At 37.9% G+C, this 21,579-nt stretch overlaps 1 protein-coding gene across 2 annotated transcripts in view; it reads right to left on the bottom strand.

Annotated features, from left to right (window-relative positions):
- LOC139758987 (vascular endothelial growth factor receptor 1-like) overlaps positions 1 to 21,579 on the bottom strand; it is an 85,391-nt gene that overhangs the window by 53,285 nt on the left and 10,527 nt on the right. For both annotated transcript variants that reach the window (XM_071680860.1, XM_071680859.1), the window contains exons 3-10: positions 18,927 to 19,078; positions 16,406 to 16,486; positions 14,030 to 14,138; positions 10,977 to 11,104; positions 9,424 to 9,565; positions 7,228 to 7,370; positions 4,682 to 4,847; positions 1,763 to 1,923 (exon numbers count right to left, since the gene is read on the bottom strand). In XM_071680860.1, the coding sequence (XP_071536961.1) occupies positions 1,763 to 1,923; positions 4,682 to 4,847; positions 7,228 to 7,370; positions 9,424 to 9,565; positions 10,977 to 11,104; positions 14,030 to 14,138; positions 16,406 to 16,486; positions 18,927 to 19,078 (1,082 nt within the window). The remainder of the gene's footprint in view (positions 1 to 1,762; positions 1,924 to 4,681; positions 4,848 to 7,227; positions 7,371 to 9,423; positions 9,566 to 10,976; positions 11,105 to 14,029; positions 14,139 to 16,405; positions 16,487 to 18,926; positions 19,079 to 21,579) is intronic.

Genomic DNA, 21,579 nt, shown 5'->3' with positions numbered 1-21,579 from the left:
ATAGAACTGACAGAGACGCTTTATGGAGTCTTAAGAATATATAGTATGGGAGGTAAGCTGCTCGAGGCAGAGAAGTTTTTATCTAGGGTGTAAGACTTCTGTATGAGTAAGAAGAGAGGAAAGTGAATGGTTCCAAGTGAAGGCTGATCTGTGGCAGAGTGTGTGATATCACTGTGGGAAGTAAATGCAAGGGTCTTGGAAAGATGGGCAAGTATGCAGTCTGTAGGGATTGGAGGACCTGGAAAGTGAGTCAGATTTAAGTAAGAAACAGCAGAAGTTGGTGACTGAGTTTGGAAGAGTATGGGAAAGAACAGTGAGACAATGTGAATAAAAGCAAAGTTATTAAGTTCATCAGGGTTAAGGGACAAGTTAGTTGGGGTAAGTTTGAGTTAAGAAAATTTAAAAAAGTGAAGTGTCTTAGATATCTGGGAGTGGACATGGCAGTGAATGGAACCATGAAAGCAGAAGTGAGCTAAAGGGTTGAGGAGGGGACAAAGGTTCTGAGAGCAATGAAGAATGTTTGGAAAGGGAGAGTGTTATCTGGGAGGGAAAAAATATGTATGTTTGAAGGAAAAGCTATCCTAATAATATCATATACAAAGATGAGAGGCAAGGGCTATAGATATGGCTGTACAGAAGAAGGTGGATGAGTTGGAAATGAATTATTTGAGGGCAATATGTGGTGGGAGATGGTTTGGCAGCAAGGAATGAAAGGGTAAGAGAGATGTATGGTAATAACAAAAGCGTGGTTAAGACAGCAGAACTAGGTGTGCTAAAATGGTTTAGACTTATGGAGAGAATGAGAGAGGAAAGGAGGGAACAAGGAGAATGTAGAAACCAGTTTGGTGATGGAAGGATGGAATGAAAAATTTTTGAAGTGTTTGGGGCCTGAACATGCAGGAGGGTGAAAGGTGTATATGGGACAGAGTGAACTGGAACAATGAGGTATAATGGAGTGAAAATGCTGTCAGTGAACTAAATCAAGGTATCTGCTGCATCCAAGGTAAACCATGGAAAGGTCATTGGGGCCTAGTTGTAGATAGGGAGCTGTAGTTTCAATGCAATACACATGACAGCTACAGAATGGATGTGAGCAGATGTGGCCTTTCTTCATGTGTTCCTAGTGCATTGCTACTGAGGGAAATGGAGATCATGCATGAAAAAAAGAAACGAAGAATAATGTGCCACATACACATTCTTACTTTTCTCTTCCTACCCAAGGATCTCTTCTATGGGGCTCCCAAAGTTCTCAAGAAGCCAGCTACATACATCAGGAAGCACTACTAATCAATATGTGTTGTAATGTTGGGTGTATAACTTTCTTGGGTGAGCACAGACCAACTGAAGGGTAAGTGTTTAGTGTTTTCAGCATGGAGAGATGAGCTGGTGCAACTCACACATGCCCAAAAAGTGAAGTTTCCAACGGGTGTATGCCTCGTGAACTCGAGTTAAAGACTGTAGAAAACATTGAATTTCTTCTCTGAAATGATGTGACTTACCACTCAGACAGCTTTGAAAGATCAAATCCCAATTTAGTAAATTACAGAAATTGATAAGAACCCTATCAAAGAGTTTAAGTAAAAACTGATGTACTACCTAGCAGCACATAATAACCATTCCTCTCTGTATCCTCTCCGATCAGATATCATAACAGACATGTAATATGAATTCTATATCACATCTAGGTATAATTCCAAAACAAAGTAACAAACTGAACATGACCTGCAGGACATTGTCTTTCACTGAACTGCTTACTACAGACCCTTTCTGAGTCCTTTAATTTGAAGCCTTTCCAGTTTTTGTATATGATCTTTGGGTTAGGAGGGTAGGCCCTGATATCAGTTTTCCAAGTTAAATCATCTCCTTCATTAACTATGATATCACGATTGACACTTATGATGAAGAGGTAAGGCTCCAGTGTCTCTGAAATTAGAAAGACATCAAATTAATGAAAAAATAAAATATCCAGTAAGTTGGGACAACCATCACTATAAAGCAGACTGAGGAAATGAAGTCACTTTGGATTTACTTGTACAAAACACATTCATTGGCATACATTTTTTTCTCTAAGATAATGTTCTCTCTTTCCACACATTCTTCAGCACTCTCAAAACCTCACCCTCTCCCCAACCCAATGACTCACTTCCATTTTCATTGTTCCTTTCACTATCAAGTCCACTCCAAAATATCTATAACACTTCACTTCATCCAATTTTCCTCCATTCGAACTTACACCTCAAATAACTTAGACCCTTAATCCTGCTGAACCTAATAGCCTTGCTTTATTCACATTTACTCTCAACTTTCTCCTTTCACACACTTCCAAACTCAGTCACCAACTTCTGCAGTTTCTCACTCAAATCAGCCACCAGTGCTGTATCATCAGTGAACAACAACTGACACTTCCCAGGCCCTTTCATCCCCAACAGACTGCATACTTGTCCCTTGCTTCAGAACTCTTGCATTTACCTCCCTCACAAACAAATTAAACAGCCATGGCAATATCACACACCATTGCCACAGACCAACCTTCACTAGAAAACAATCACTCTCCTCTCTCCCTACTTGTATACATGCATTACATCCTTATAAGAAATTCTCACTGCTTCTATGAGCTCACCTCCCATACCACATATTCTCACGACCTTCCACAAAGCATCTCTATCAACACTTTTATATGCCTTTCTCAGATCCATAACTGCTACATACAAATCCATCTTTTTTTTCTAAGTATTTCTCACATACATTCTTCAAAGCAAACACCTGATCTGCACATCCTCTACTACTTCTGAAACCACACTGCTCCTCTCCAATCTGATGCTCTATACATGCTTTCACCCTCTCAATCAACACCCTCCCATATAAATTTCCAGGTATATTCAACAAACTTATGCCTCTGTAGTCTGATCACACATCTTTATCCCCTTTGCCTTTCTACAATGGCACTATACATGCATTCTGCTAATCCTCAGGCACTTCACCATGATCCATATATACAGTGAATATCCACACCAACTAATAAAAATACAGTCATGCCCTTTCTTTATAGATTCCCCTGCAATACCATTCAATTACGCCCCCTTGCTGGATTTATCTTCCGCAAGGCTTTCATACTTCTTCTCTTTTCACCAAAACACCCTTCATGACTCTCTCACTTCACATACCACCCCAATCTAAACACCCTACATCTGACATTCTATTATCAAACACATTTTACAATCCTTCAAAATACTCACTCCATCTCTTCATTCCATTACTACCAGTCATCCCTTCTCCTTCTGCTACCTTCACCGATGTCCCTATTAGTTCTCTTGTCTTTCACAAATTATTTACCTCCTTCTAAAAAATCTTTTTACTCTCCCTAAAGTTTCATGATACTCTCTCACCTTAACTCTCATTTGCCCTCTTTTTCAACCCCTGCACCTTCCTCTTAACCTTCTGCCACTTTATCATATACATCTCCCAATCATTTGCATTCCTTCCTTTTAAGTACCACATAAATGCCTCTATTTTCTCTTTCACTAGCAACTTTACTTCTTCATCCCACCATTCTGCCCATTTCACTCTATCCACCTTCCACCTTTCACATGCCACATGCATCTCTTGCACATGCTACCACCGCTTCCCTAGATACCTTCTACTCCTCATCCACTCCCCTAACTTCATTTGCTCTTACCTTTTGCCATTCTACACTCAATCACTCCTGGTATTTCTTCACATAAGTCTCCATTCTAAGCTCACTTACTCTCACCACTCTTCTCCCCAGCACTGTCTCCTCTTTTCGAGAACCTTCACTGATCTTCACCCTTGCCTCCATAAGATAGTGATCAGACATCCCACCAACTTCCCCTCTCAGCACATTTACATCAAAAATTCTCTCTTTTACACACTTATCAATTAACACTTCATCTAATAATGCCCACCGACCATCTCTCCTATTCACATATGTACACTTGTGTATAACTCTTTTTAAACCAGGTTTTTCCAATCACCAATCTTTTTCACTACACAACTCCACAAGCTCTTCACCATTTCCATTCATAAAACTGAATATCCCATGTGCACCAATTATACTCTCAACTGCCACATTACTTACCTTTGCATCTAGATCACCCATCATTAATACTAGGTCCTGTGCACCAAAACTGCTCACACACTCACTTAACTTCTCCCAAAACACTTGCCTTTCATGGTCTTTCTTCTCATGGCCAGGTGCATAAGCACCAATAATCACCTATCTCTCACCATCCACTTTCAGTTTTACAGAATAAACTTTTTTGTCACAATTGTTTCCTCTGTCCTGTGTGAGTGAGGGAGTGTCAAGAACAGATGACTGAACCTTAGAAGAAGAAAGAGTCTCATCTGGCTCTTTCCTCTCTTCCTTCTATTGAGAAGTAATACAGGAGAGGAGGACTAGACATTCCACCCCCCCCCCATCCTGCCTCTCTTAGAATGAAAAAATTGTACATGGTGATGCTTCATTACATATGGACTAAAACACAACAGTATCATAGTATCATTCTCCCTTTGCATTTTGGCAGTATCAAAGAAAAGGGTGGGCTTGAAAACATTCATTTGTCTCTTTATCTATATCATAAGAGCATTCCTCCAATCAAAACAAGCTGGTTCAAGTGGAATCCTCCCCAGACAGATCACAATACAATAAAGATTAAAGAGTTACCTTCTATATTAATGGTAATGGTTACTTGATTAGGTTTTCTGTCAGCTGTTCTAACTGCGCAAGTGTAAACTCCAGAATCATTCATAGTTGCATTGTAGACATATAATGTGCTGATCTGGTACTCACTTCCTGCACGCATACTATGTGCTTGTCTGGTGTTGTGAACCTGCAGATGATGTGAATTCAAAGTCATCTTTAAAGTGATGTGAATATAAAGTCACCTGAGGAGTACTGAAAGAAACTGGTACTCTGTATGGTATTCCTAAATCTTATGGACAACATACTGTATATGCACTTTTGGGTGTATTTGATAAAAGGAGCTCTGAAATAGGAAATTATTTTTCAATTTAGTTGAGGAAATTGGGACACTAAGGATAATACTTTCCTTTTCATATACCACTGGACTGTGTACTATGACAAACCAACCTAACAATGTTAATACTATAATGAGCATCTTTTCTTTCATACTATTCGCCACTTCCCGCGTTAGCGACGTAGCATTAAGAACAGAGGAATGGGCCTTTGCAGGAATATCCTCACCTGGCCCCCTTCTCCGTTCCTTCTTTTGGAAAATTGAAAAAAGAAAAAAAAATGAAAGGGGAGGATTTCCAGCCCCCCCACTCCCTATAATGAACTATAATGAACATATAAATGATATTAATCTTCTAACATTTGCCAGAAAACTGGTAAATACTAAAAAAGCCTTGCTGACTCGGAAGAGAATACTTTCAATTGGCTGAAAATTGTGTAAACAGTAAAATGCACAAGACATGTTCTAAAGGTGCCTTTCCAAACTGAATTAAAGTAACCAGTCATGTCCTAAAAAACACATGACATAGAGCTGCTGCATCTCTAGAACTATATAAATGACCTGCCAGAGGAACATGACTCATACCTGAGAAAGCTTGTGACTAATGGTAAACATATGAGAGAAAGAGGGGGTATTCAAGATTTTGACAACCTACAGTGACATCTGAACAAGCTCCAACATTAGTCAAATATATTGTTTTTGAAATCTAACTCAACAAGCATTAGAGATATAGACAAAGAGATAGATCTCACACAACCAAATGTATGGTGAAGACAAGACATAGAGAAATGAGGCCATTCTCTGAGGTTTGGGACAGTATCCTCTTTATCAACAGAAAAGCACAATTTTAGAAACTCATAAAGTAAACTGCACATTGGTCAGTGTCAGAACTGCCTTCAAGTCTGTGAAGAATCTAGCAAAAATCTTATCAAAGGTGTATGGCATGTGTACAAGTAAAAGAGAAAATAGCGAATGATTCAAATGAAGGCTAGTCTGCAGTTATTCAATTTGTTTATGGGTGGGGTGATGAGGGAGATATATGTGACAGTCTTGGAGAGAGGAGTGAGTATGTAGTCTGTGGGGATGAGAGGGCCTGAAAAGTGAGTCAGCTGTTGTTTGATGATGATACAACACTGGTGGCAGATTCAAGTGAGAAACTGCAGAAGCTGGTGATTTTCTTTGGAAGAGTGTGCATAAGGAGGAGGTTGAGAACAAATGTGATAAAGCAAAGTTATTAGGTTTACACAGGCTGTGGGACAGGTTAGTTGGGGTGTGAGACTGAATGGAGAAAAACTGGAAAAAGTAAAGTACTTTAGATACCTGGGAGTGGACCTGGCAGTGAATGGAACCATGGAAGCGGAAGTGAATCAAAGAATGTGGGTTGGAGCAAAAGTTCTGTGGGCACTGAAGAATGTGTGGAAAGAGAGAACATTATCTGAAAGGGCAAAAATGGGTATGTTTGAAGATATAGTAGTCTTAACAGTGTCATACAGATGTGAGGCCTGGGCTATATAGATACAGCTGAGAGGAAGTTGGATGTGATGGAAGTGAAATGTTTAATGACAATATGTGATGTAAGGTGGTCTGATCAAGTAAGTAATGAAATGGTAAATGAGCAGTGTGGTAACAAAGAGACTATGACTAAGAGAGCTGAAGAGGGTCTGCTGGCTTGGTTTGGTCATATAAAGTGAGCAGCTTGCCAAGTAGTGCATGGTCCAGCTAGTGGTGAGGGCTCACAAGCAGCTAGCTCTCAGGATCAAAAACCAAAATAATGCCTAGACAAGAGGGGAGAGTGAATGAAAACTTCTGCATAGGGCATGCAGGTCAAGTTTTGAAGTTAGACTGGGAGAGTTTACAAGTAGAACCTCTTTCAACTCAACCCGATCAAGCAAGGATGCAGAGACAGAACCATCTCAGATATGAGAGCAGTACTCCATACAAGGACAGATCATTCCTTTGTAGACACAGAGCAACTGTTCAGAGACAAGAAATTTCAATCGAAATCTAAACAGGACCCAATTTCTTAGGGGCAGACTTTATCATGAATATCATGATTTCATAGAAAGGTAAAAAAGGTTAAACTAAAAAACCGGAAGTTATATTTCATACTATTTTCATTTTAATACTTTTACCTGAAAATACTTATGCGGTCATACTAACCAAAATGTTAGAAAAATAAAAATTTATTATCTATGCAATATATACCATTAACAATGGAAGTTCTATAAGTACTTACAGTCAATTCATTAGGAAGAACCCATCTAAAGTTCACTTTCTTGGGATATAAAATGGTACAATTAAGCCTGAAGTCCAAGCCTTGAACAAAATGTTCATTCTTCTCCTTCTCAATTAATGGGGTGTGTAAAGGATCTAAAGTAACTGTAAGAAAATACAGAAATGGACTGATATAACAATCATCATTTAATGTTGAGAATAAAAATCATACGAAAATCAAGAGCCTTAACAAGGAAATCAAGATCAATTACATTTTCTTTCAGCTATCTAATATCTAATAACTGTATTGGATCTGTAGACCTTTACCATTATCATAGAAATACCATCTCTTTGTTTACTAAACTTCAATCCTTTGGTTTTCCTGCTTCTCTTTGTTCTCTCATGCACACAGTTCTCTTAGTGGCTGTTCCACAGCAGTAGTTGTTGATGAAGTGAAAGCTCCCTTGTGCCCTTTCAACATTGGTGTTACCTGAAGTTCTGTGCTATCAAATACCCTCTTCCGTCTCTGCATAAATGGTCATCTTTCTTCAACATCCAGCTCTGTACACTCTTATCCCAACACTTCCACTCTACCTACCTTAACTCACTTCCCTCCCTCTTCTCACTCTAATACTCAGTCTTCTAATCACAAAGAGTATATTTCTTCTTTTAACCTTAAACAGCGAGCAGTGTCAAAAAGTTCAATCATACAATGAAAAAACACTAACATAAGCAACCTTGCATATCCTAAACCTTTTCCTTCTGATGACACAACAAATCCATCCAAGCGTACTAATCTAAACCGAGTCAAATAAAATTCTGATTAGGAATAAAGCAAAACCTCTCCTGGATGATGATGAAACCTCCTTCTTTAAGGGCAATCCAAGAGAGAATTGTTGAATGGCACTTTCATTTCTCTAGCATAGAAGGCACCAGGATCTGAATGCCTTACCCATGGCCATCTCATATACAAAGTTCACCAAAGGAGCAATTTTTTCCCCATCCCTAACCTCCTCAACTTCATACATGACCTCCCACTACCTCCAATACATGACAGTGAGAAGGTTCTCTCACAGGCAGATGACCTCACATTCACATCAAAGTACCCTAACACCATAGTGGCAACCACATACATGCAGCACTACAATAGACTACTGGAACAGTGGCTAACCCAGAACAAGATAGCCTGCATCTTTACAAAAGGCTTCAATCACTCTTTTAACCTCAGACATACACAAATTTAATCTACATCCTCAAGTCACCTTGTATGGACAATCATTTCCATTTGATGTAACAACATCTATTCTGGGCATTGCATACAATACACACAATATTCACTCCCCATACCACAATCAACACAGATCTGAATGCTTACTACCTGGTACAATATTTGGATGAAAAAGAATCCCTAGCATCATTTACAAACAATTCATTTGCTGCACACAAACTGCATCTCACCTGCCTGGTCGTCCACCCTCTTAAAAGCAAATACAGAAAAGCTGCAAGCCAAAGAAAACACAACACTTACAGTAAGCAATAGCTGCCTAGCAATAAAACATACTAAACACTTATGCAATAAAAAACAATCCTTAAAACACAATCCTACCTCATGCTTAGCACTCAATTTTTTATTAGAGCAACCAGAGGACATAACAAAAGATCCTAAGTGAGAAACTTTTTAATAAAGATTTTTAAAAATATTTTACAGTATAAGAGTGAGCATACATAAATCTAAGAGGCTCCTTGATATTCGAGAATGTTCAAGAGATGTGGCCCACATGCATAAACCTTCCTCCCCATTCAGCACAAATAATGCTGGCATACTTAAGGAAGTCGGTCAAGAGAAAATCTTGGTACGTCTAAAGATATCACTGTGAAGATACCATGTGACTCCCTGGTATTTCAGTTAATCACAATTAGAAACAGCATATGAGAATGTTGTAAATTTGTTTCTGAGGGACCTTACTGTATACTGAAAGATACTTGATACTATAGCACTGGTATAACTGCTGGAGTAACAAACATCAGTCTTCCACAAAATGTAATCTAAAAAAAAAAATACTAGTTACCCGATTCAAAGGAAGGATCCTGTACATTACAATGTCTAGTAGACAATAATATGTGTGAACCCAGTAAAGAAGTTTTTCTAATGCACTTGCAACTATACAATTTCCTAGAAAAAAAAAAAAAGCAAGCAAACCAAATAATTTCAACTTACAATTGATAAGTCTGACATTATGTTTGATACGATCTGAATATGACGTACTGCATATATAAATTCCATCATCTTCTTCCACTACATTACTAAATATAAATCCTTCCCTTGGATTGAAGAAAATGCGCTCTTCATCAGGTTTGACCTTTGAAGGAAATAACACTTGTAAGATGCAAGGTAGGATAATTTCAAAGAGATGGTCATTAAAGACTCTTAAGAGAAGTAAAATATATGTTAATATCAGCAGAAGCAATAATTTTATCATAAAATTCTAGACTTTGAAACCAAAGATGCTAACATGGTAAAACAAAGAAATGTTACTTTACATCAGGACTTGTATGTTTCATGTTCATTCAGAATGAAAAATTATGCAGAATTTCATTAATGTCACATCTCTAAAATAAAGCAAATTTCATGTGTGATTCCTGAATAGGCTTTGGAACAAATTTGTACAGGCATATTTCAACTACAAAAATGATTCTATTATTCATATTACTGCAGTAAGAGACAAATCATATATCACAAATATGATGTCACACACAGTTTGAACACAAGAACCAGCCAACATTTTAACTGACTTCAAATCAGAATATCTTTGATTAGCCTGAATAAGCTCGGCTAAATTCCATTCTGAAGCAAATGTGCTTTAACGACATGATTTTACCCTGCAGCAGCATGATCTTAGCATATCATGAAATGACTGACAATATTTGTAAGTCTAACATGGTCTTAAACAATTATCTACTTATTTGTATGTCTAATGTGATCTTAAAACCATTACTTATTCCTTTACTCATACACATCTTATAAAATGTATTATTAGAAAGGGGCTGAAATAGTTTAAAGAGAAATAACAACCACGATCAAATGGCTGGTTCAGACTACTAAAGAGGAAACTACTATGTAAAACACTACTACATAATTCACTCCAGCTGTTATCATTTACACTTTCATTTAAAGCACAATAGCAGTTTTAACAGATTACTCTTTACATGAAACTTACCATCATTAATTTTCCATTACAAGCAGTTTTATCTACAATAAATCGTCAGTGATAAGAAATGTACAAGCTCTTTAGTGATACGAAATATACAAGATCTCTAACTCAAATTCCCTGGGACTGAGCTATGGTAAGATCTTTTTTTTTATCATTACAGACATTAATCTATATTGGTAATACTGTTAGACCAAGGGGTGAACACTGTAACTTTAACAGAGGTATTTTTGTATACCATTGGTTTTCAATGCATACATATGTAAAGATATACTACACAAAATATTCAAATAACATCTAATAATATTATTTACTCAAAACTCTTCCTTGTCTCTCCTTCCAATAAAGGTACTACAGACTAAAAAGAATTTGCCATTTACATATTAGATTACATGTTAGGGGTAGCATGAGCAGAGCTGTGGCTGAAGAAGTAAAAGATGTGGGAGGCAGATCCTGCTTTTCATCATTCATTAACTTTCAATAAAAATTTGTGATACACTTACCTGTACACCCTCCTTCTAAAGCTTCATTAACTTTCAATACAAATTTGTGATACACTTACCAGTACACCCTCCTTCCAAAGTTCAACAGTTATGTTTGGCAAAGTGGTACGGCAATCAATAACAAGTCTGTCTCCAACTGTGGCTGTGAGGCGTCTATGCAAAATGTTAACTAAGCCTGTTTCACCATCTGCGAAAATTAATCATGGCATTATACAAAGACAGTATTATCAAAATATTCCAAATAAATGACACTAGATATATGATGAAATAATCGAATTGATTAAAGTCTAATTTCTATGCATCCTTAATAATATACCCATAAACCATGCATTAAAATCTCCATAAGTCCTCACAAATTCCTAGTTTGTGGTTGAATTCTTTCTTTTTCTAAGCAGTTATTTTTTTTTTTTTTTTTTTTTTTTTTTTTTTTTTTATACTTTGTCGCTGTCTCCCGCGTTTGCGAGGTAGCGCAAGGAAACAGACGAAAGAAATGGCCCAACCCCCCCCCCCATACACATGTACATACACACGTCCAGACACGCAAATATACATACCTACACAGCTTTCCATGGTTTACCCCAGACGCTTCACATGCCTTGCTTCAATCCACTGACAGCACGTCAACCCCTGTATACCACATGACTCCAATTCACTCTATTTCTTGCCCTCCTTTCACCCTCCTGCATGTTCAGGCCCCGATCACACAAAATCTTTTTCACTCCATCTTTCCACCTCCAATTTGGTCTCCCTCTTCTCCTCGTTCCCTCCACCTCCGACACATATATCCTCTTGGTCAATCTCTCCTCACTCATTCTCTCCATGTGCCCAAACCATTTCAAAACACCCTCTTCTGCTCTCTCGACCACGCTCTTTTTATTTCCACACATCTCTCTTACCCTTACGTTACTTACTCGATCAAACCACCTCACACCACACATTGTCCTCAAACATCTCATTTCCAGCACATCCATCCTCCTGCGCACATCTCTATCCATAGCCCACGCCTCGCAACCATACAGCATTGTTGGAACCACTATTCCCTCAAACATACCCATTTTTGCTTTCCGAGATAATGTTCTCGACTTCCACACATTTTTCAAGGCTCCCAAAATTTTCGCCCCCTCCCCCACCCTATGATCCACTTCCGCTTCCATGGTTCCATCCGCTGACAGATCCACTCCCAGATATCTAAAACACTTCACTTCCTCCAGTTTTTCTCCATTCAAACTCACCTCCCAATTGACTTGACCCTCACCCCTACTGTACCTAATAACCTTGCTCTTATTCACATTTACTCTCAACTTTCTTCTTCCACACACTTTACCAAACTCAGTCACCAGCTTCTGCAGTTTCTTAAGCAGTTATGTTCTCCACAATACTATTTACAAACAATTCCTCATCGTATGCTTTCCCCATGTCAGTTCACTGCACTCTTTCATTTATAACCTCACAACTTCAGCAACATCTATTGTCACTACACAATGTCACAGTGATGCAAAATTACTTCTCTTTCTAGTGTTCCTTTGATAATTTCTTGCTCATTTGCAAGATACTGTACTATTATCATTAAAATCATCCTACCATTTACTGTAAGCCTCCTTCATTACATAAAACCAAATAATCACCAAATAACTCTTATCATACTGCAAATAAATGTTCTTTCTTGATACATGAGTCCCATTTGTTCTAGGGCTGGCAATGAGGAATCAGGTTATAACCCAGTTTTAGAGTGATATGGGGGTAAAAAAAAAAATCATTCTGCAAAGCATCTCAGTTCATATCCTGTAAGGAAAGTCTACAAGAAAATGTGGTTCACTAACATACTTTCACTTAATGTTATATCTAATGGAATAATCTACTACCTTAAGTGGGGAATGCCTGAAATTAAAAATCCTTATCCCTAGGGGTAAGGAAGAATCAGTACCACCACACCCAAGTATTTCCAATATGTTATCCAAGACAACTCTGAAAGGTGCTTAGGATCTGAAATACTTCATTCTTAAAAATTTTTCTAAAAGGGAAGATGAGTGGAAGAAAAGACAGGAGGACAGGTATACAAAAAGTTATTACCTTCCCACCTAAAGTAACTATCTGTGAATATGATCACTCCTATATACGAGGCCTTATTCAAGCTCAAACAATGTACTGTTTCACTTCTATGATGTGGGTATAAGGTATTTCTTCAGGCTCCAGTATGCGCATATCAAAATGAGAGACTTCTTATTTTACTCTCTTAATTCAATATCATTCAAATGCAGTGAATTCTGATCACTTACCTGATCAATCACACTCCACATAAATGCAATTCAAACACCTCTTTGACCATTGTACAGATACCTTCCTTCATGATTCCACACTTACAAAGCAATTACCATGCTTGAATCACATTATTCAAACCATGAATAAATCAAATACAGCAGAATCTTTCTGTACAATCCGCAACATCATTTATGCCAACTAACATATATAAACATCTATACAATACCATTTGAATCCCAGAATCATTTGATATGGGAGGATTAATCAAACACTAGGTGGATCAAACTTCTCTGGCAAAGCTAGTGCCAATTCTATTCATTCTTAAAAGGGCCTCCGTCCATTTTTATGTCTGGAAATGCTATAGAAAACAGTCAAGACAAATTCAGCATTCTCATTCACAAAGAGAAATTCTACATCCTCAGGTATCTGGAACACAAGGATTAGTCAGAAATCCTCCATGAGAAAAAGGTCATCTGGAAGACCAAAGAAAAGCCTTTTTTCTTCCTAAGGGTTTGTATTGAAACACTGGGTACCTCTGAAAAATCTTCAAGGAATACTGAGACAGGGTGAATGAACTCTGTGAGGAGTTATCATTGAACTAGTCATCTTTCACAGAAAATGTTGTTCTCATTTACTCACACCATGCTTACACACCCAGATTCTGAATTGGTACCACTGCTTTAGTGATTGCCCCTATATGGAGCACTTTCATTCAAACTTTTTAAAAAGTGTCATAAAGTCAATCAAAACACATGGGGAAGGAATACATTTGAAAGTAAATGAATTTATGAATTTATATAACTGTACAAAACCAGCATCATTTTCTATTAAGAGAGCTTAGGCTTGGTCTTACCATGTACATAGACATAAGTCTGAGCCTTTACATCCGTGTCGGTGGTGTCTGCTTCATCACTGTAGAAGCATTGGTAGAGGCCTGTATCAGAAGTCTCTGGCTTTCTTACCTACACAAAAATGGTGTGTGAATATTACATTTCTATCACCTACCCATCTCTCAATATCACCACATTCCTAATTCCATGAGAGAGATCAGGTATGTACGTACAAACTCTTATATCACAAACACATATCATTAACATAAGTCTAGTAAGCTAAAGTGATACAAGAACTTCAATACTTATAGAAGTGCTTCTTACTTTCTCTGCATCCTATGCCAACTCATCAAGTGAGAACATTGTTTTCATTCACACCACCTCCATGGAAACATTTGTCAGTTGCATCCTGTTCCCAGTCATCCTTCTAGCATGCTATCTGAGATATTCTTAACCCTAATCAGTTCTCTCACCATCTCTATGATCAACTTCTCTTCCTTGTACAACTGATCATCACATTACATGTCTTCCTGATTCTCTTTTCATCTTCCATACATTCTAAACTGTTGACTGTACTACTATATGTCTTCTTGATCAGCCTTTCATCTTTTACACATTCTACATAACCATACAATTGCTTGGGGATTTTCAGTCAAGTGCCTCTTCAATGGTTCCTTCACACCATATATCCTTCTCATGTCTTCATACCTTTTTATACTGATCTCACTAATTTCACTATACTTCATAATCTATCCATCTCTACTCTAATTTAAACTTATCCTGACATATATAAACTTGGTTTTCACATCCATATATCAGTATCAGTAAAAGTACCCTTTTCTGCTAGTATCTCTCAAGTACTTTTTCTTTAAGCTATCAGTGCATCTCCAATTTTCCTCCATTGCAAGAACCTACTTTCAAATTCAGCTTTCCCACAGCCATCTTTACTGAATGTTATTTGCAACCACTCACAGCATCCTCCTCCAGTATAAATCATCACGATAACCCACTGTTCCATCTATCTCTTCTTAAGGTTAAGTTAACAACAAAACAGCAAATGCATACACCAACATTTCTATACCAGTATATAGCCCTAATGAAACTAATTCTAAAAATATACTTAATTCTTATAAGTAGCTATGAAGCTGGCTGACTGTCTCTTTGTGAAGGGTGGAGTCGAGTAATTTTTTGTGCGAGGTTACGTCAGTGGAGGTCATCAAATGCTTTGTTGTTGTCTATTGCCACTAGTATTGTGCAGGAAGAAGGTCCGCATGTGTGTGGTAGGAGACTGATTGGGTTTAAGACCATGAAAATTCTAAATGACCAATCAACACTGTCACCACCTGCAATCCCATCTACCACACATAGATGATGTGTGGATTATGTGTTTGCTTTGAATTATGAGTGAGAAATACCTGGAGAAACAAATGGATTTGTAAGCGGCACTTATGGATCTGGAAAAAGCATAAAATAGGGTTGGTAGAGATGCTCTATGAAAGGTGCTATGAATATATGGCAAGGGAGAAAAGCTGTGAGAAGCCGTGATGAACATATAAACAACCTTACTTTTATTCACATTCACTGTCAACTTTCTCCTTTCACACACTCTTCCAAATTTAGTCAACATTCTCTACTTCTTTTGTGAAAACCTCTACAAATCTTCACCTTCACCTCCACAAGACAGTGATCAGACATTTCTCCAGCTGCCCCTCTCAGCACATTAACATCCAAAAGTCTCTCTTCTACATGTCTATCAATTAACATGTAATCCAATAATGTCCTTTGACCATCCCTCCTATTCACATTTGTATATTCATGTATATCTCTCTTCTTAAACCAGGTATTCCGGAAAATCACCAGTCTTTTTTCAGCACACAAATCCACAAGCTCTTCACCATTTCTATTTACATTTTTGTCTCAAATATTTGCCTTTTCCTGCATCAGTGAGGTAGTGTTAAGAACAGAGGACTGAGCCTAAGAAGGGAAATCCTCATTTGGCCCACTTCTCTGTTCCTTCTTTTGGAAAAGTTAAAAACTGGACTGGAGGATTTTCAGCCCCCCACCCCCTCCCCTTTTAGTCATCTTCTACGACATGCAGTAAATACAAAGGAAGTATTCTTTCTCCCTTATCCCCAGGGATAATATATATAAATCCACCTCCTGTATATTAACCTCACCAAAGGTTATTTTAGGCTATGTGGTGTACCTACATGCAGGTAGAGTCTAGTAACACCACTATTGGCTATAAAAGTATGGATGTCAAGAAAATCCAAGTTAACCAAGGAAATGTGGTGCCATGTGGTGAGTTTGTAATTTCTATGAGTTTGAACAGACAGCTAACGGTAACAACTTGATAAGCTTTGAATAATGAATGTAGACACAAACAGTTGGTTACTTACCATGAGTGTCGACACAAAAGGATAGACAGCATTAGGGTAGTTCTTGCTCTGGATGCTTAAAAAGCCATCATTTAGTGAAAGCTGAAATTTAAAAAAGAATTTTCAAAAAGAATTCACATCTTTAAACTACATGAATCAATACACTTCAGCAATCATACATTACAAGCTACTTCAATTCCATCTTCATGTACTGTTTTGACATTTGTAGTAGCACATATCATAGTTAAAGCAATAATTACAAACTTGAAAGATTTAGACTACAGAGTATAAAGTATGAGTAATCTATTAATCTTTATCTTACTAGCCATGCAGCCTTTATTTTGCGGTGGGGTAAAAAGAGATATATATGAAAATCAGACCCACTGAAAGAAAACCAAAGCTAACTGAATTGCCTTCTTTAGATTCTAATGCATTAACAGTCAGTTAATTCAGATGACCTTAATCTAGGACCACCTTGAGTCTCCCATTGTACAAAGGGATCTAAGAATAGCCTGAATCTCCCATTGTAAAAGTGAATCTAAGACCAGCCTCAGTCTCCCATTATACAAATAAATCTAAGACCAACCTAAGTTTCCCATCATCTTAACTATCTCAAAAGAAAGAGGAATACGTAGTGACTTAAACCCTCTCCATCTCATCCACTGAAGATGTGTGAGAAAAAGGATCTGTCGAGCCTTAAACCTTCTCTTCCACGTAATCTATCAAAGGTGTGTGTGAAATGAGAAAAGGAGCACTCTGGATGGTGAAGGTGACAACAAGGCACTCCCTCCTCACATAACTGAGGATTTCAGTTGATACGAAATAGACTAGAAAAACTAAAATTACCAATAGACGAAAAAACTAAAACTACTATGAAGACCTAGTTTACTATAAACAAACAAAAGAATTTCCTGTATCAACACATAACATTAGAACCAAGGGTGCTGACACACCATCTCCACCAGACCTTACCTTTATGCACAGTAATATGGAAGCTGAATACATCAAATACAATACAATGATTCTGACAAAGTGATTAAGGAGGATATAAAACAGGGACCAGAAGGGGCACAGGCTACTGCACGTAAAAAAACACAAAGAGTTTTATTGTATGCTGGAAACTTTAGTCACAAACAAAAGTCCACATCAAGGCCAGGCCTTAACTGAAATATGAAGAGTTAATGAGATAACAAAAGAGGAAAAACGTTTTCAGAATTATGGAGAAAATGGACAACTTGTCTTTTAAAAAGGGACTGGTCATAGGTTTTGGTCAAAACATGAGGGAGTAGAGAGTTCCAGTTTTGAGGGTCTGGAGATGGGCATCTAAGATGGTAAATGAATTAAGAGAGGTAAGCTACAATAAGAGGGTGAGGGACAAAATTTTGTCCACAATGGAGGAAAGAAGAGAGAGGGATGAGAAGTTTCTAATTTGGACAATTTCAACTGCAAAAAGATCTTCATGAGATGTAATGATACAGTAACTGGAGGCCATGAAAAGAAGTACAGCAGGAAGTCTGCTAGAAAGGGCATAAAGAAGTATCGTGATAGTATATAGAAGGTACATGGCTGGAATAGACTAAGCAATAAAAATGTGAATGCCAGCAGTACACATATGATAAAAGGCTTCTTGATGACACAGAAAGTTCAAGGGATGGGGTCTTTTCCTACACTAAACAAATAGGAAATTACATGCTTCTCAAGTTTATCAACAATACTCAAAGGAATTAACAGGAGGTCCAGAAGGTAACAAAGATTTACTTATAGTAAGAGAGCTGAAATACGTTGAAAGGCTAAAGGCCATAAATTTTCCACCTCAAAAGAGAGTGGACTACAACACCTAAGTTTGATGCTGTTGACAGTAAACAATTCTTTTAAAGATGCAAAGATGGAGTAACCAGGAGCCATGACATGAAACAAATACAAAATTCTGTTGAGAAAATGAAGAGAAATACTTTTATTGCACAAAAGTAGTAGACGAATGAAATCATGAATGCCAAAAGCAAAGCATACAAAACTTTAAAACATCATGTGACAGAAGAGAAGGCTCAAATGGTGGGGCCCTATACAAATAAAACTCCTCTACCATACTGTACAGATAGGTAACCACAAAGAGCAGATTATACACACACACACACACACACACACACACACATACACACAAACCAGTACAGTGAATTAACACACCATATCATCATATCAAGAGCCTGTACAAAAGAATCATATGACTAAAGTTACCTTGAACATATAATGATTTCTGGGCTACCCTTGAAGCTAACTAAGGATGTGAACAAGATTTCATAGATAGACCTAGGTCTACCAGGGCGTTTGAAGTTTCAGATCAGCACTTAATATATACGGCAAGCTAAATGGTCTGGTGCATCTTGAATGTTTATAACTCATTAGTTAAAAATATAGCTCCTTGATCTTTATGCTATTTCATTTAATATTTCTAGAAACATTTATGCTCCTCTGTGGATTTAATCACCACATTCTTTGCAGTTTGTCCTTATTTTAAAATCAATTACCAATAATCTTTACTTACTGCACTAGTTCCAGTGGAGTTCCAGTCCCAGCGGAGTTCCCTGGTGCCCTCACAATGGAGAGAAAAGTTAGAAAAGTCGTCTTCAGAAGTGAAGACCACTAACTCATCCCCCTCATCAATGTTGGGGAGCTGACTGCTCCAGGCTGATCCCCCTTCAAAGACATACAACATTACATTTGCTTTAGGTCTGTATTACATTGTCATTTTTAATGCCCCCTGTTACAATGCCAATTCATAAATACTTTTCCTTGTCTTTTCATTTTCTGTTCCATAATTCTCTCTATATTTCAATCAAGGCCCAGCCTTGATGTGGACTTTTGTCCATGATGGTATTGCAGTGGAATTTATTTAGAAAAAGGGGTGACTGTGTTGTTGATTGGTTAGTAAGCATATCTCTTGTATGTATGGATCATGGTGAAGTGCTTGAGGATTGGTGGAATGCTTGCGTAGTGCCATTGTACAAAGGCAAATGTGATAAAGGTGAGTGTTCAAATTACAGAGGTATAAGTTTGTTGAGTATTCCTGGGAAATTATATGGGAAGGTATTGATTGAGAGGGTGAAGGCATGTACAGAGCATCAGATTGGGGAAGAGTAGTGTGGTTTCAGAAGTGGTAGAGGATGTGTGGATCAGGTGTTTGCTTTGAAGAGTGTGTGTGAGAAATACTTAGAAAAGCAAATGGATTTATATGTAGCATTTATGGATCTGGAGAAGGCATATGACAGGGTTGACAGAGATGCTTTGTGGAAGGTTTTAAGAATATATGGTGTGGGAGGTAAGCTGTAGAAGCAGTGAAAAGTTTTTACCAAGGATGTAAGGCATGTGCAAGAGTAGGAAGAGAGGAGAGTGTTGGTTCCCAGTAAAGGACAGTTTGCAGCAGGGGTGTGTGATGTCCCTATGGTAGTTTAATTTGTTTATGGATGGGGTAGTTAGGGAGGTAAATGTAAAAGCTTTGGAGAGAGGGGCAAGTATGCAATATGTTGAGGATGAGAGGGCCTGGGAAGTGAGTCAGTTGTTGTTTGCTGGTGATACAACTCTAGTGGCTGATTCATAGGAGAAACTGACCCTCTCACTTTGCACACCACCCGAGCAAAAACACCCTGCATCTGCCAATCTATCATCAAACACATTTAACAAACCTTCAAAATACTCACTCCCACTCCTTCTCACTTCACCACCAACTGTTATTACCTCCCCATCTGCTCCATTCACCGATGTTCCCATCTGCTCTCTTACACACGTTATATACCTCCTTCCAAAACATCTCTTTATTCTCCCTAAAATTTAATGATACTCTCTTACCCCAAGTCTCATTTGCCCTCTTTTTCAACACTTGCACCTTCCTCTTGACCTCCTGCCACTTTCTATTGTGTATCTCCCAGTCATTTGCACTCCTTCCCTACAATATCATCCAAATGCCTCTCTTTTCTCTTTCACTAACAACTTTACTTCTTCATCCCACCACTTACTACCCTTTCTAATCTGTCCACCTCCCATCTTTCTCATGCCACGTGCATCTTTTGCAAATGCCATCACTGCTTCCCTAAAAACATGCCATTCCTCACCTACTCCCCTAATGTCATTTGCTCTCACCTTTTGCCATTCTACACTCAATCTCTCCTAGTACTTCCTGACACAAGTTTCCTTTCCAAGCTCACTTATTTTCACCACTCTCTTCTCCCCAACATTTTTTCTTCGTTTTTGAAAAACTCTACAAATCTTCACCTTTACCTTCACCTCCACAAGATAGTGGTCAGACATCCCTCCAGCTGCCCCTCTAAGCACATTAACATCCAAAAGTCTCTCTTTTATACACTTACCAATTAACACATAATCCAATAATGCCCTTTGACCACTCTCCTACTCACATACGTATACTTTCTATTTCTTTTTCATACATATTTGCCATTTCCCGTGTTAGTGAGGTAGTGCTAAGGACAGAAGACTGAGCCTTAGAGGGAATATCCTCCTTGGCCCACCTCTCTGTTCCTTCTTATAGAAAATTAAAGAGAGGGGAGGATTTCCAGCCCCCTGCTCCCTCCCCTTTTAGTTGCTTTTTACAACATGCAGGGAATACGTTTGAAGTACTCCTTCTCCCCTATCCCCAGGGATTTATGGATTATAAAATAATCCCTTCAGGAAATCCGAAACAAGTCAAATTTCACATACAACTTTAGGCTATGAGAATGCTAACTCTACCATCATTCTGCTGCTTTTCTTCAAAATACTAATTGTTTAGTCAATTTTCTGAATGGAAATGAAAGATAATTGGATAGGGTAAAATATTCTTTTATTTCTAAAGAGGATATAACTAAAATGACTTGTACATATCAGTACAAAAATTACTGAGTGACAGTGTTTCATATTACTTTACCTAGTGATGGTGTTTCATATTACTTTACCTAGTGATTGCATTTCACATGACTTTACCAACTGATAGCCTCCCATATGACTTTACCCAATGAGAGTTTCATATGAATTTACCTTTGACAGTGATTTATATCAATTTACCTAGATTCATACCAATTTACCCAGCGTTAGCTTCGTACAAATTTAACCAGAGATAGTGTTTCATATAACTCTACTCCATGACATTGTTTCACATGACTTTACCCAGTGACAGTGTTCCATATGACTTTATCTAGAGACAGTGT

The sequence above is a fragment of the Panulirus ornatus genome, chromosome 32, assembly GCF_036320965.1.
Source record: "Panulirus ornatus isolate Po-2019 chromosome 32, ASM3632096v1, whole genome shotgun sequence".
Classification (NCBI taxonomy): Eukaryota; Metazoa; Arthropoda; class Malacostraca; order Decapoda; family Palinuridae; genus Panulirus; species Panulirus ornatus.
Note: the sequence above shows the minus strand (reverse complement) of the source record. Positions and strands in the feature narration are given on the sequence as shown.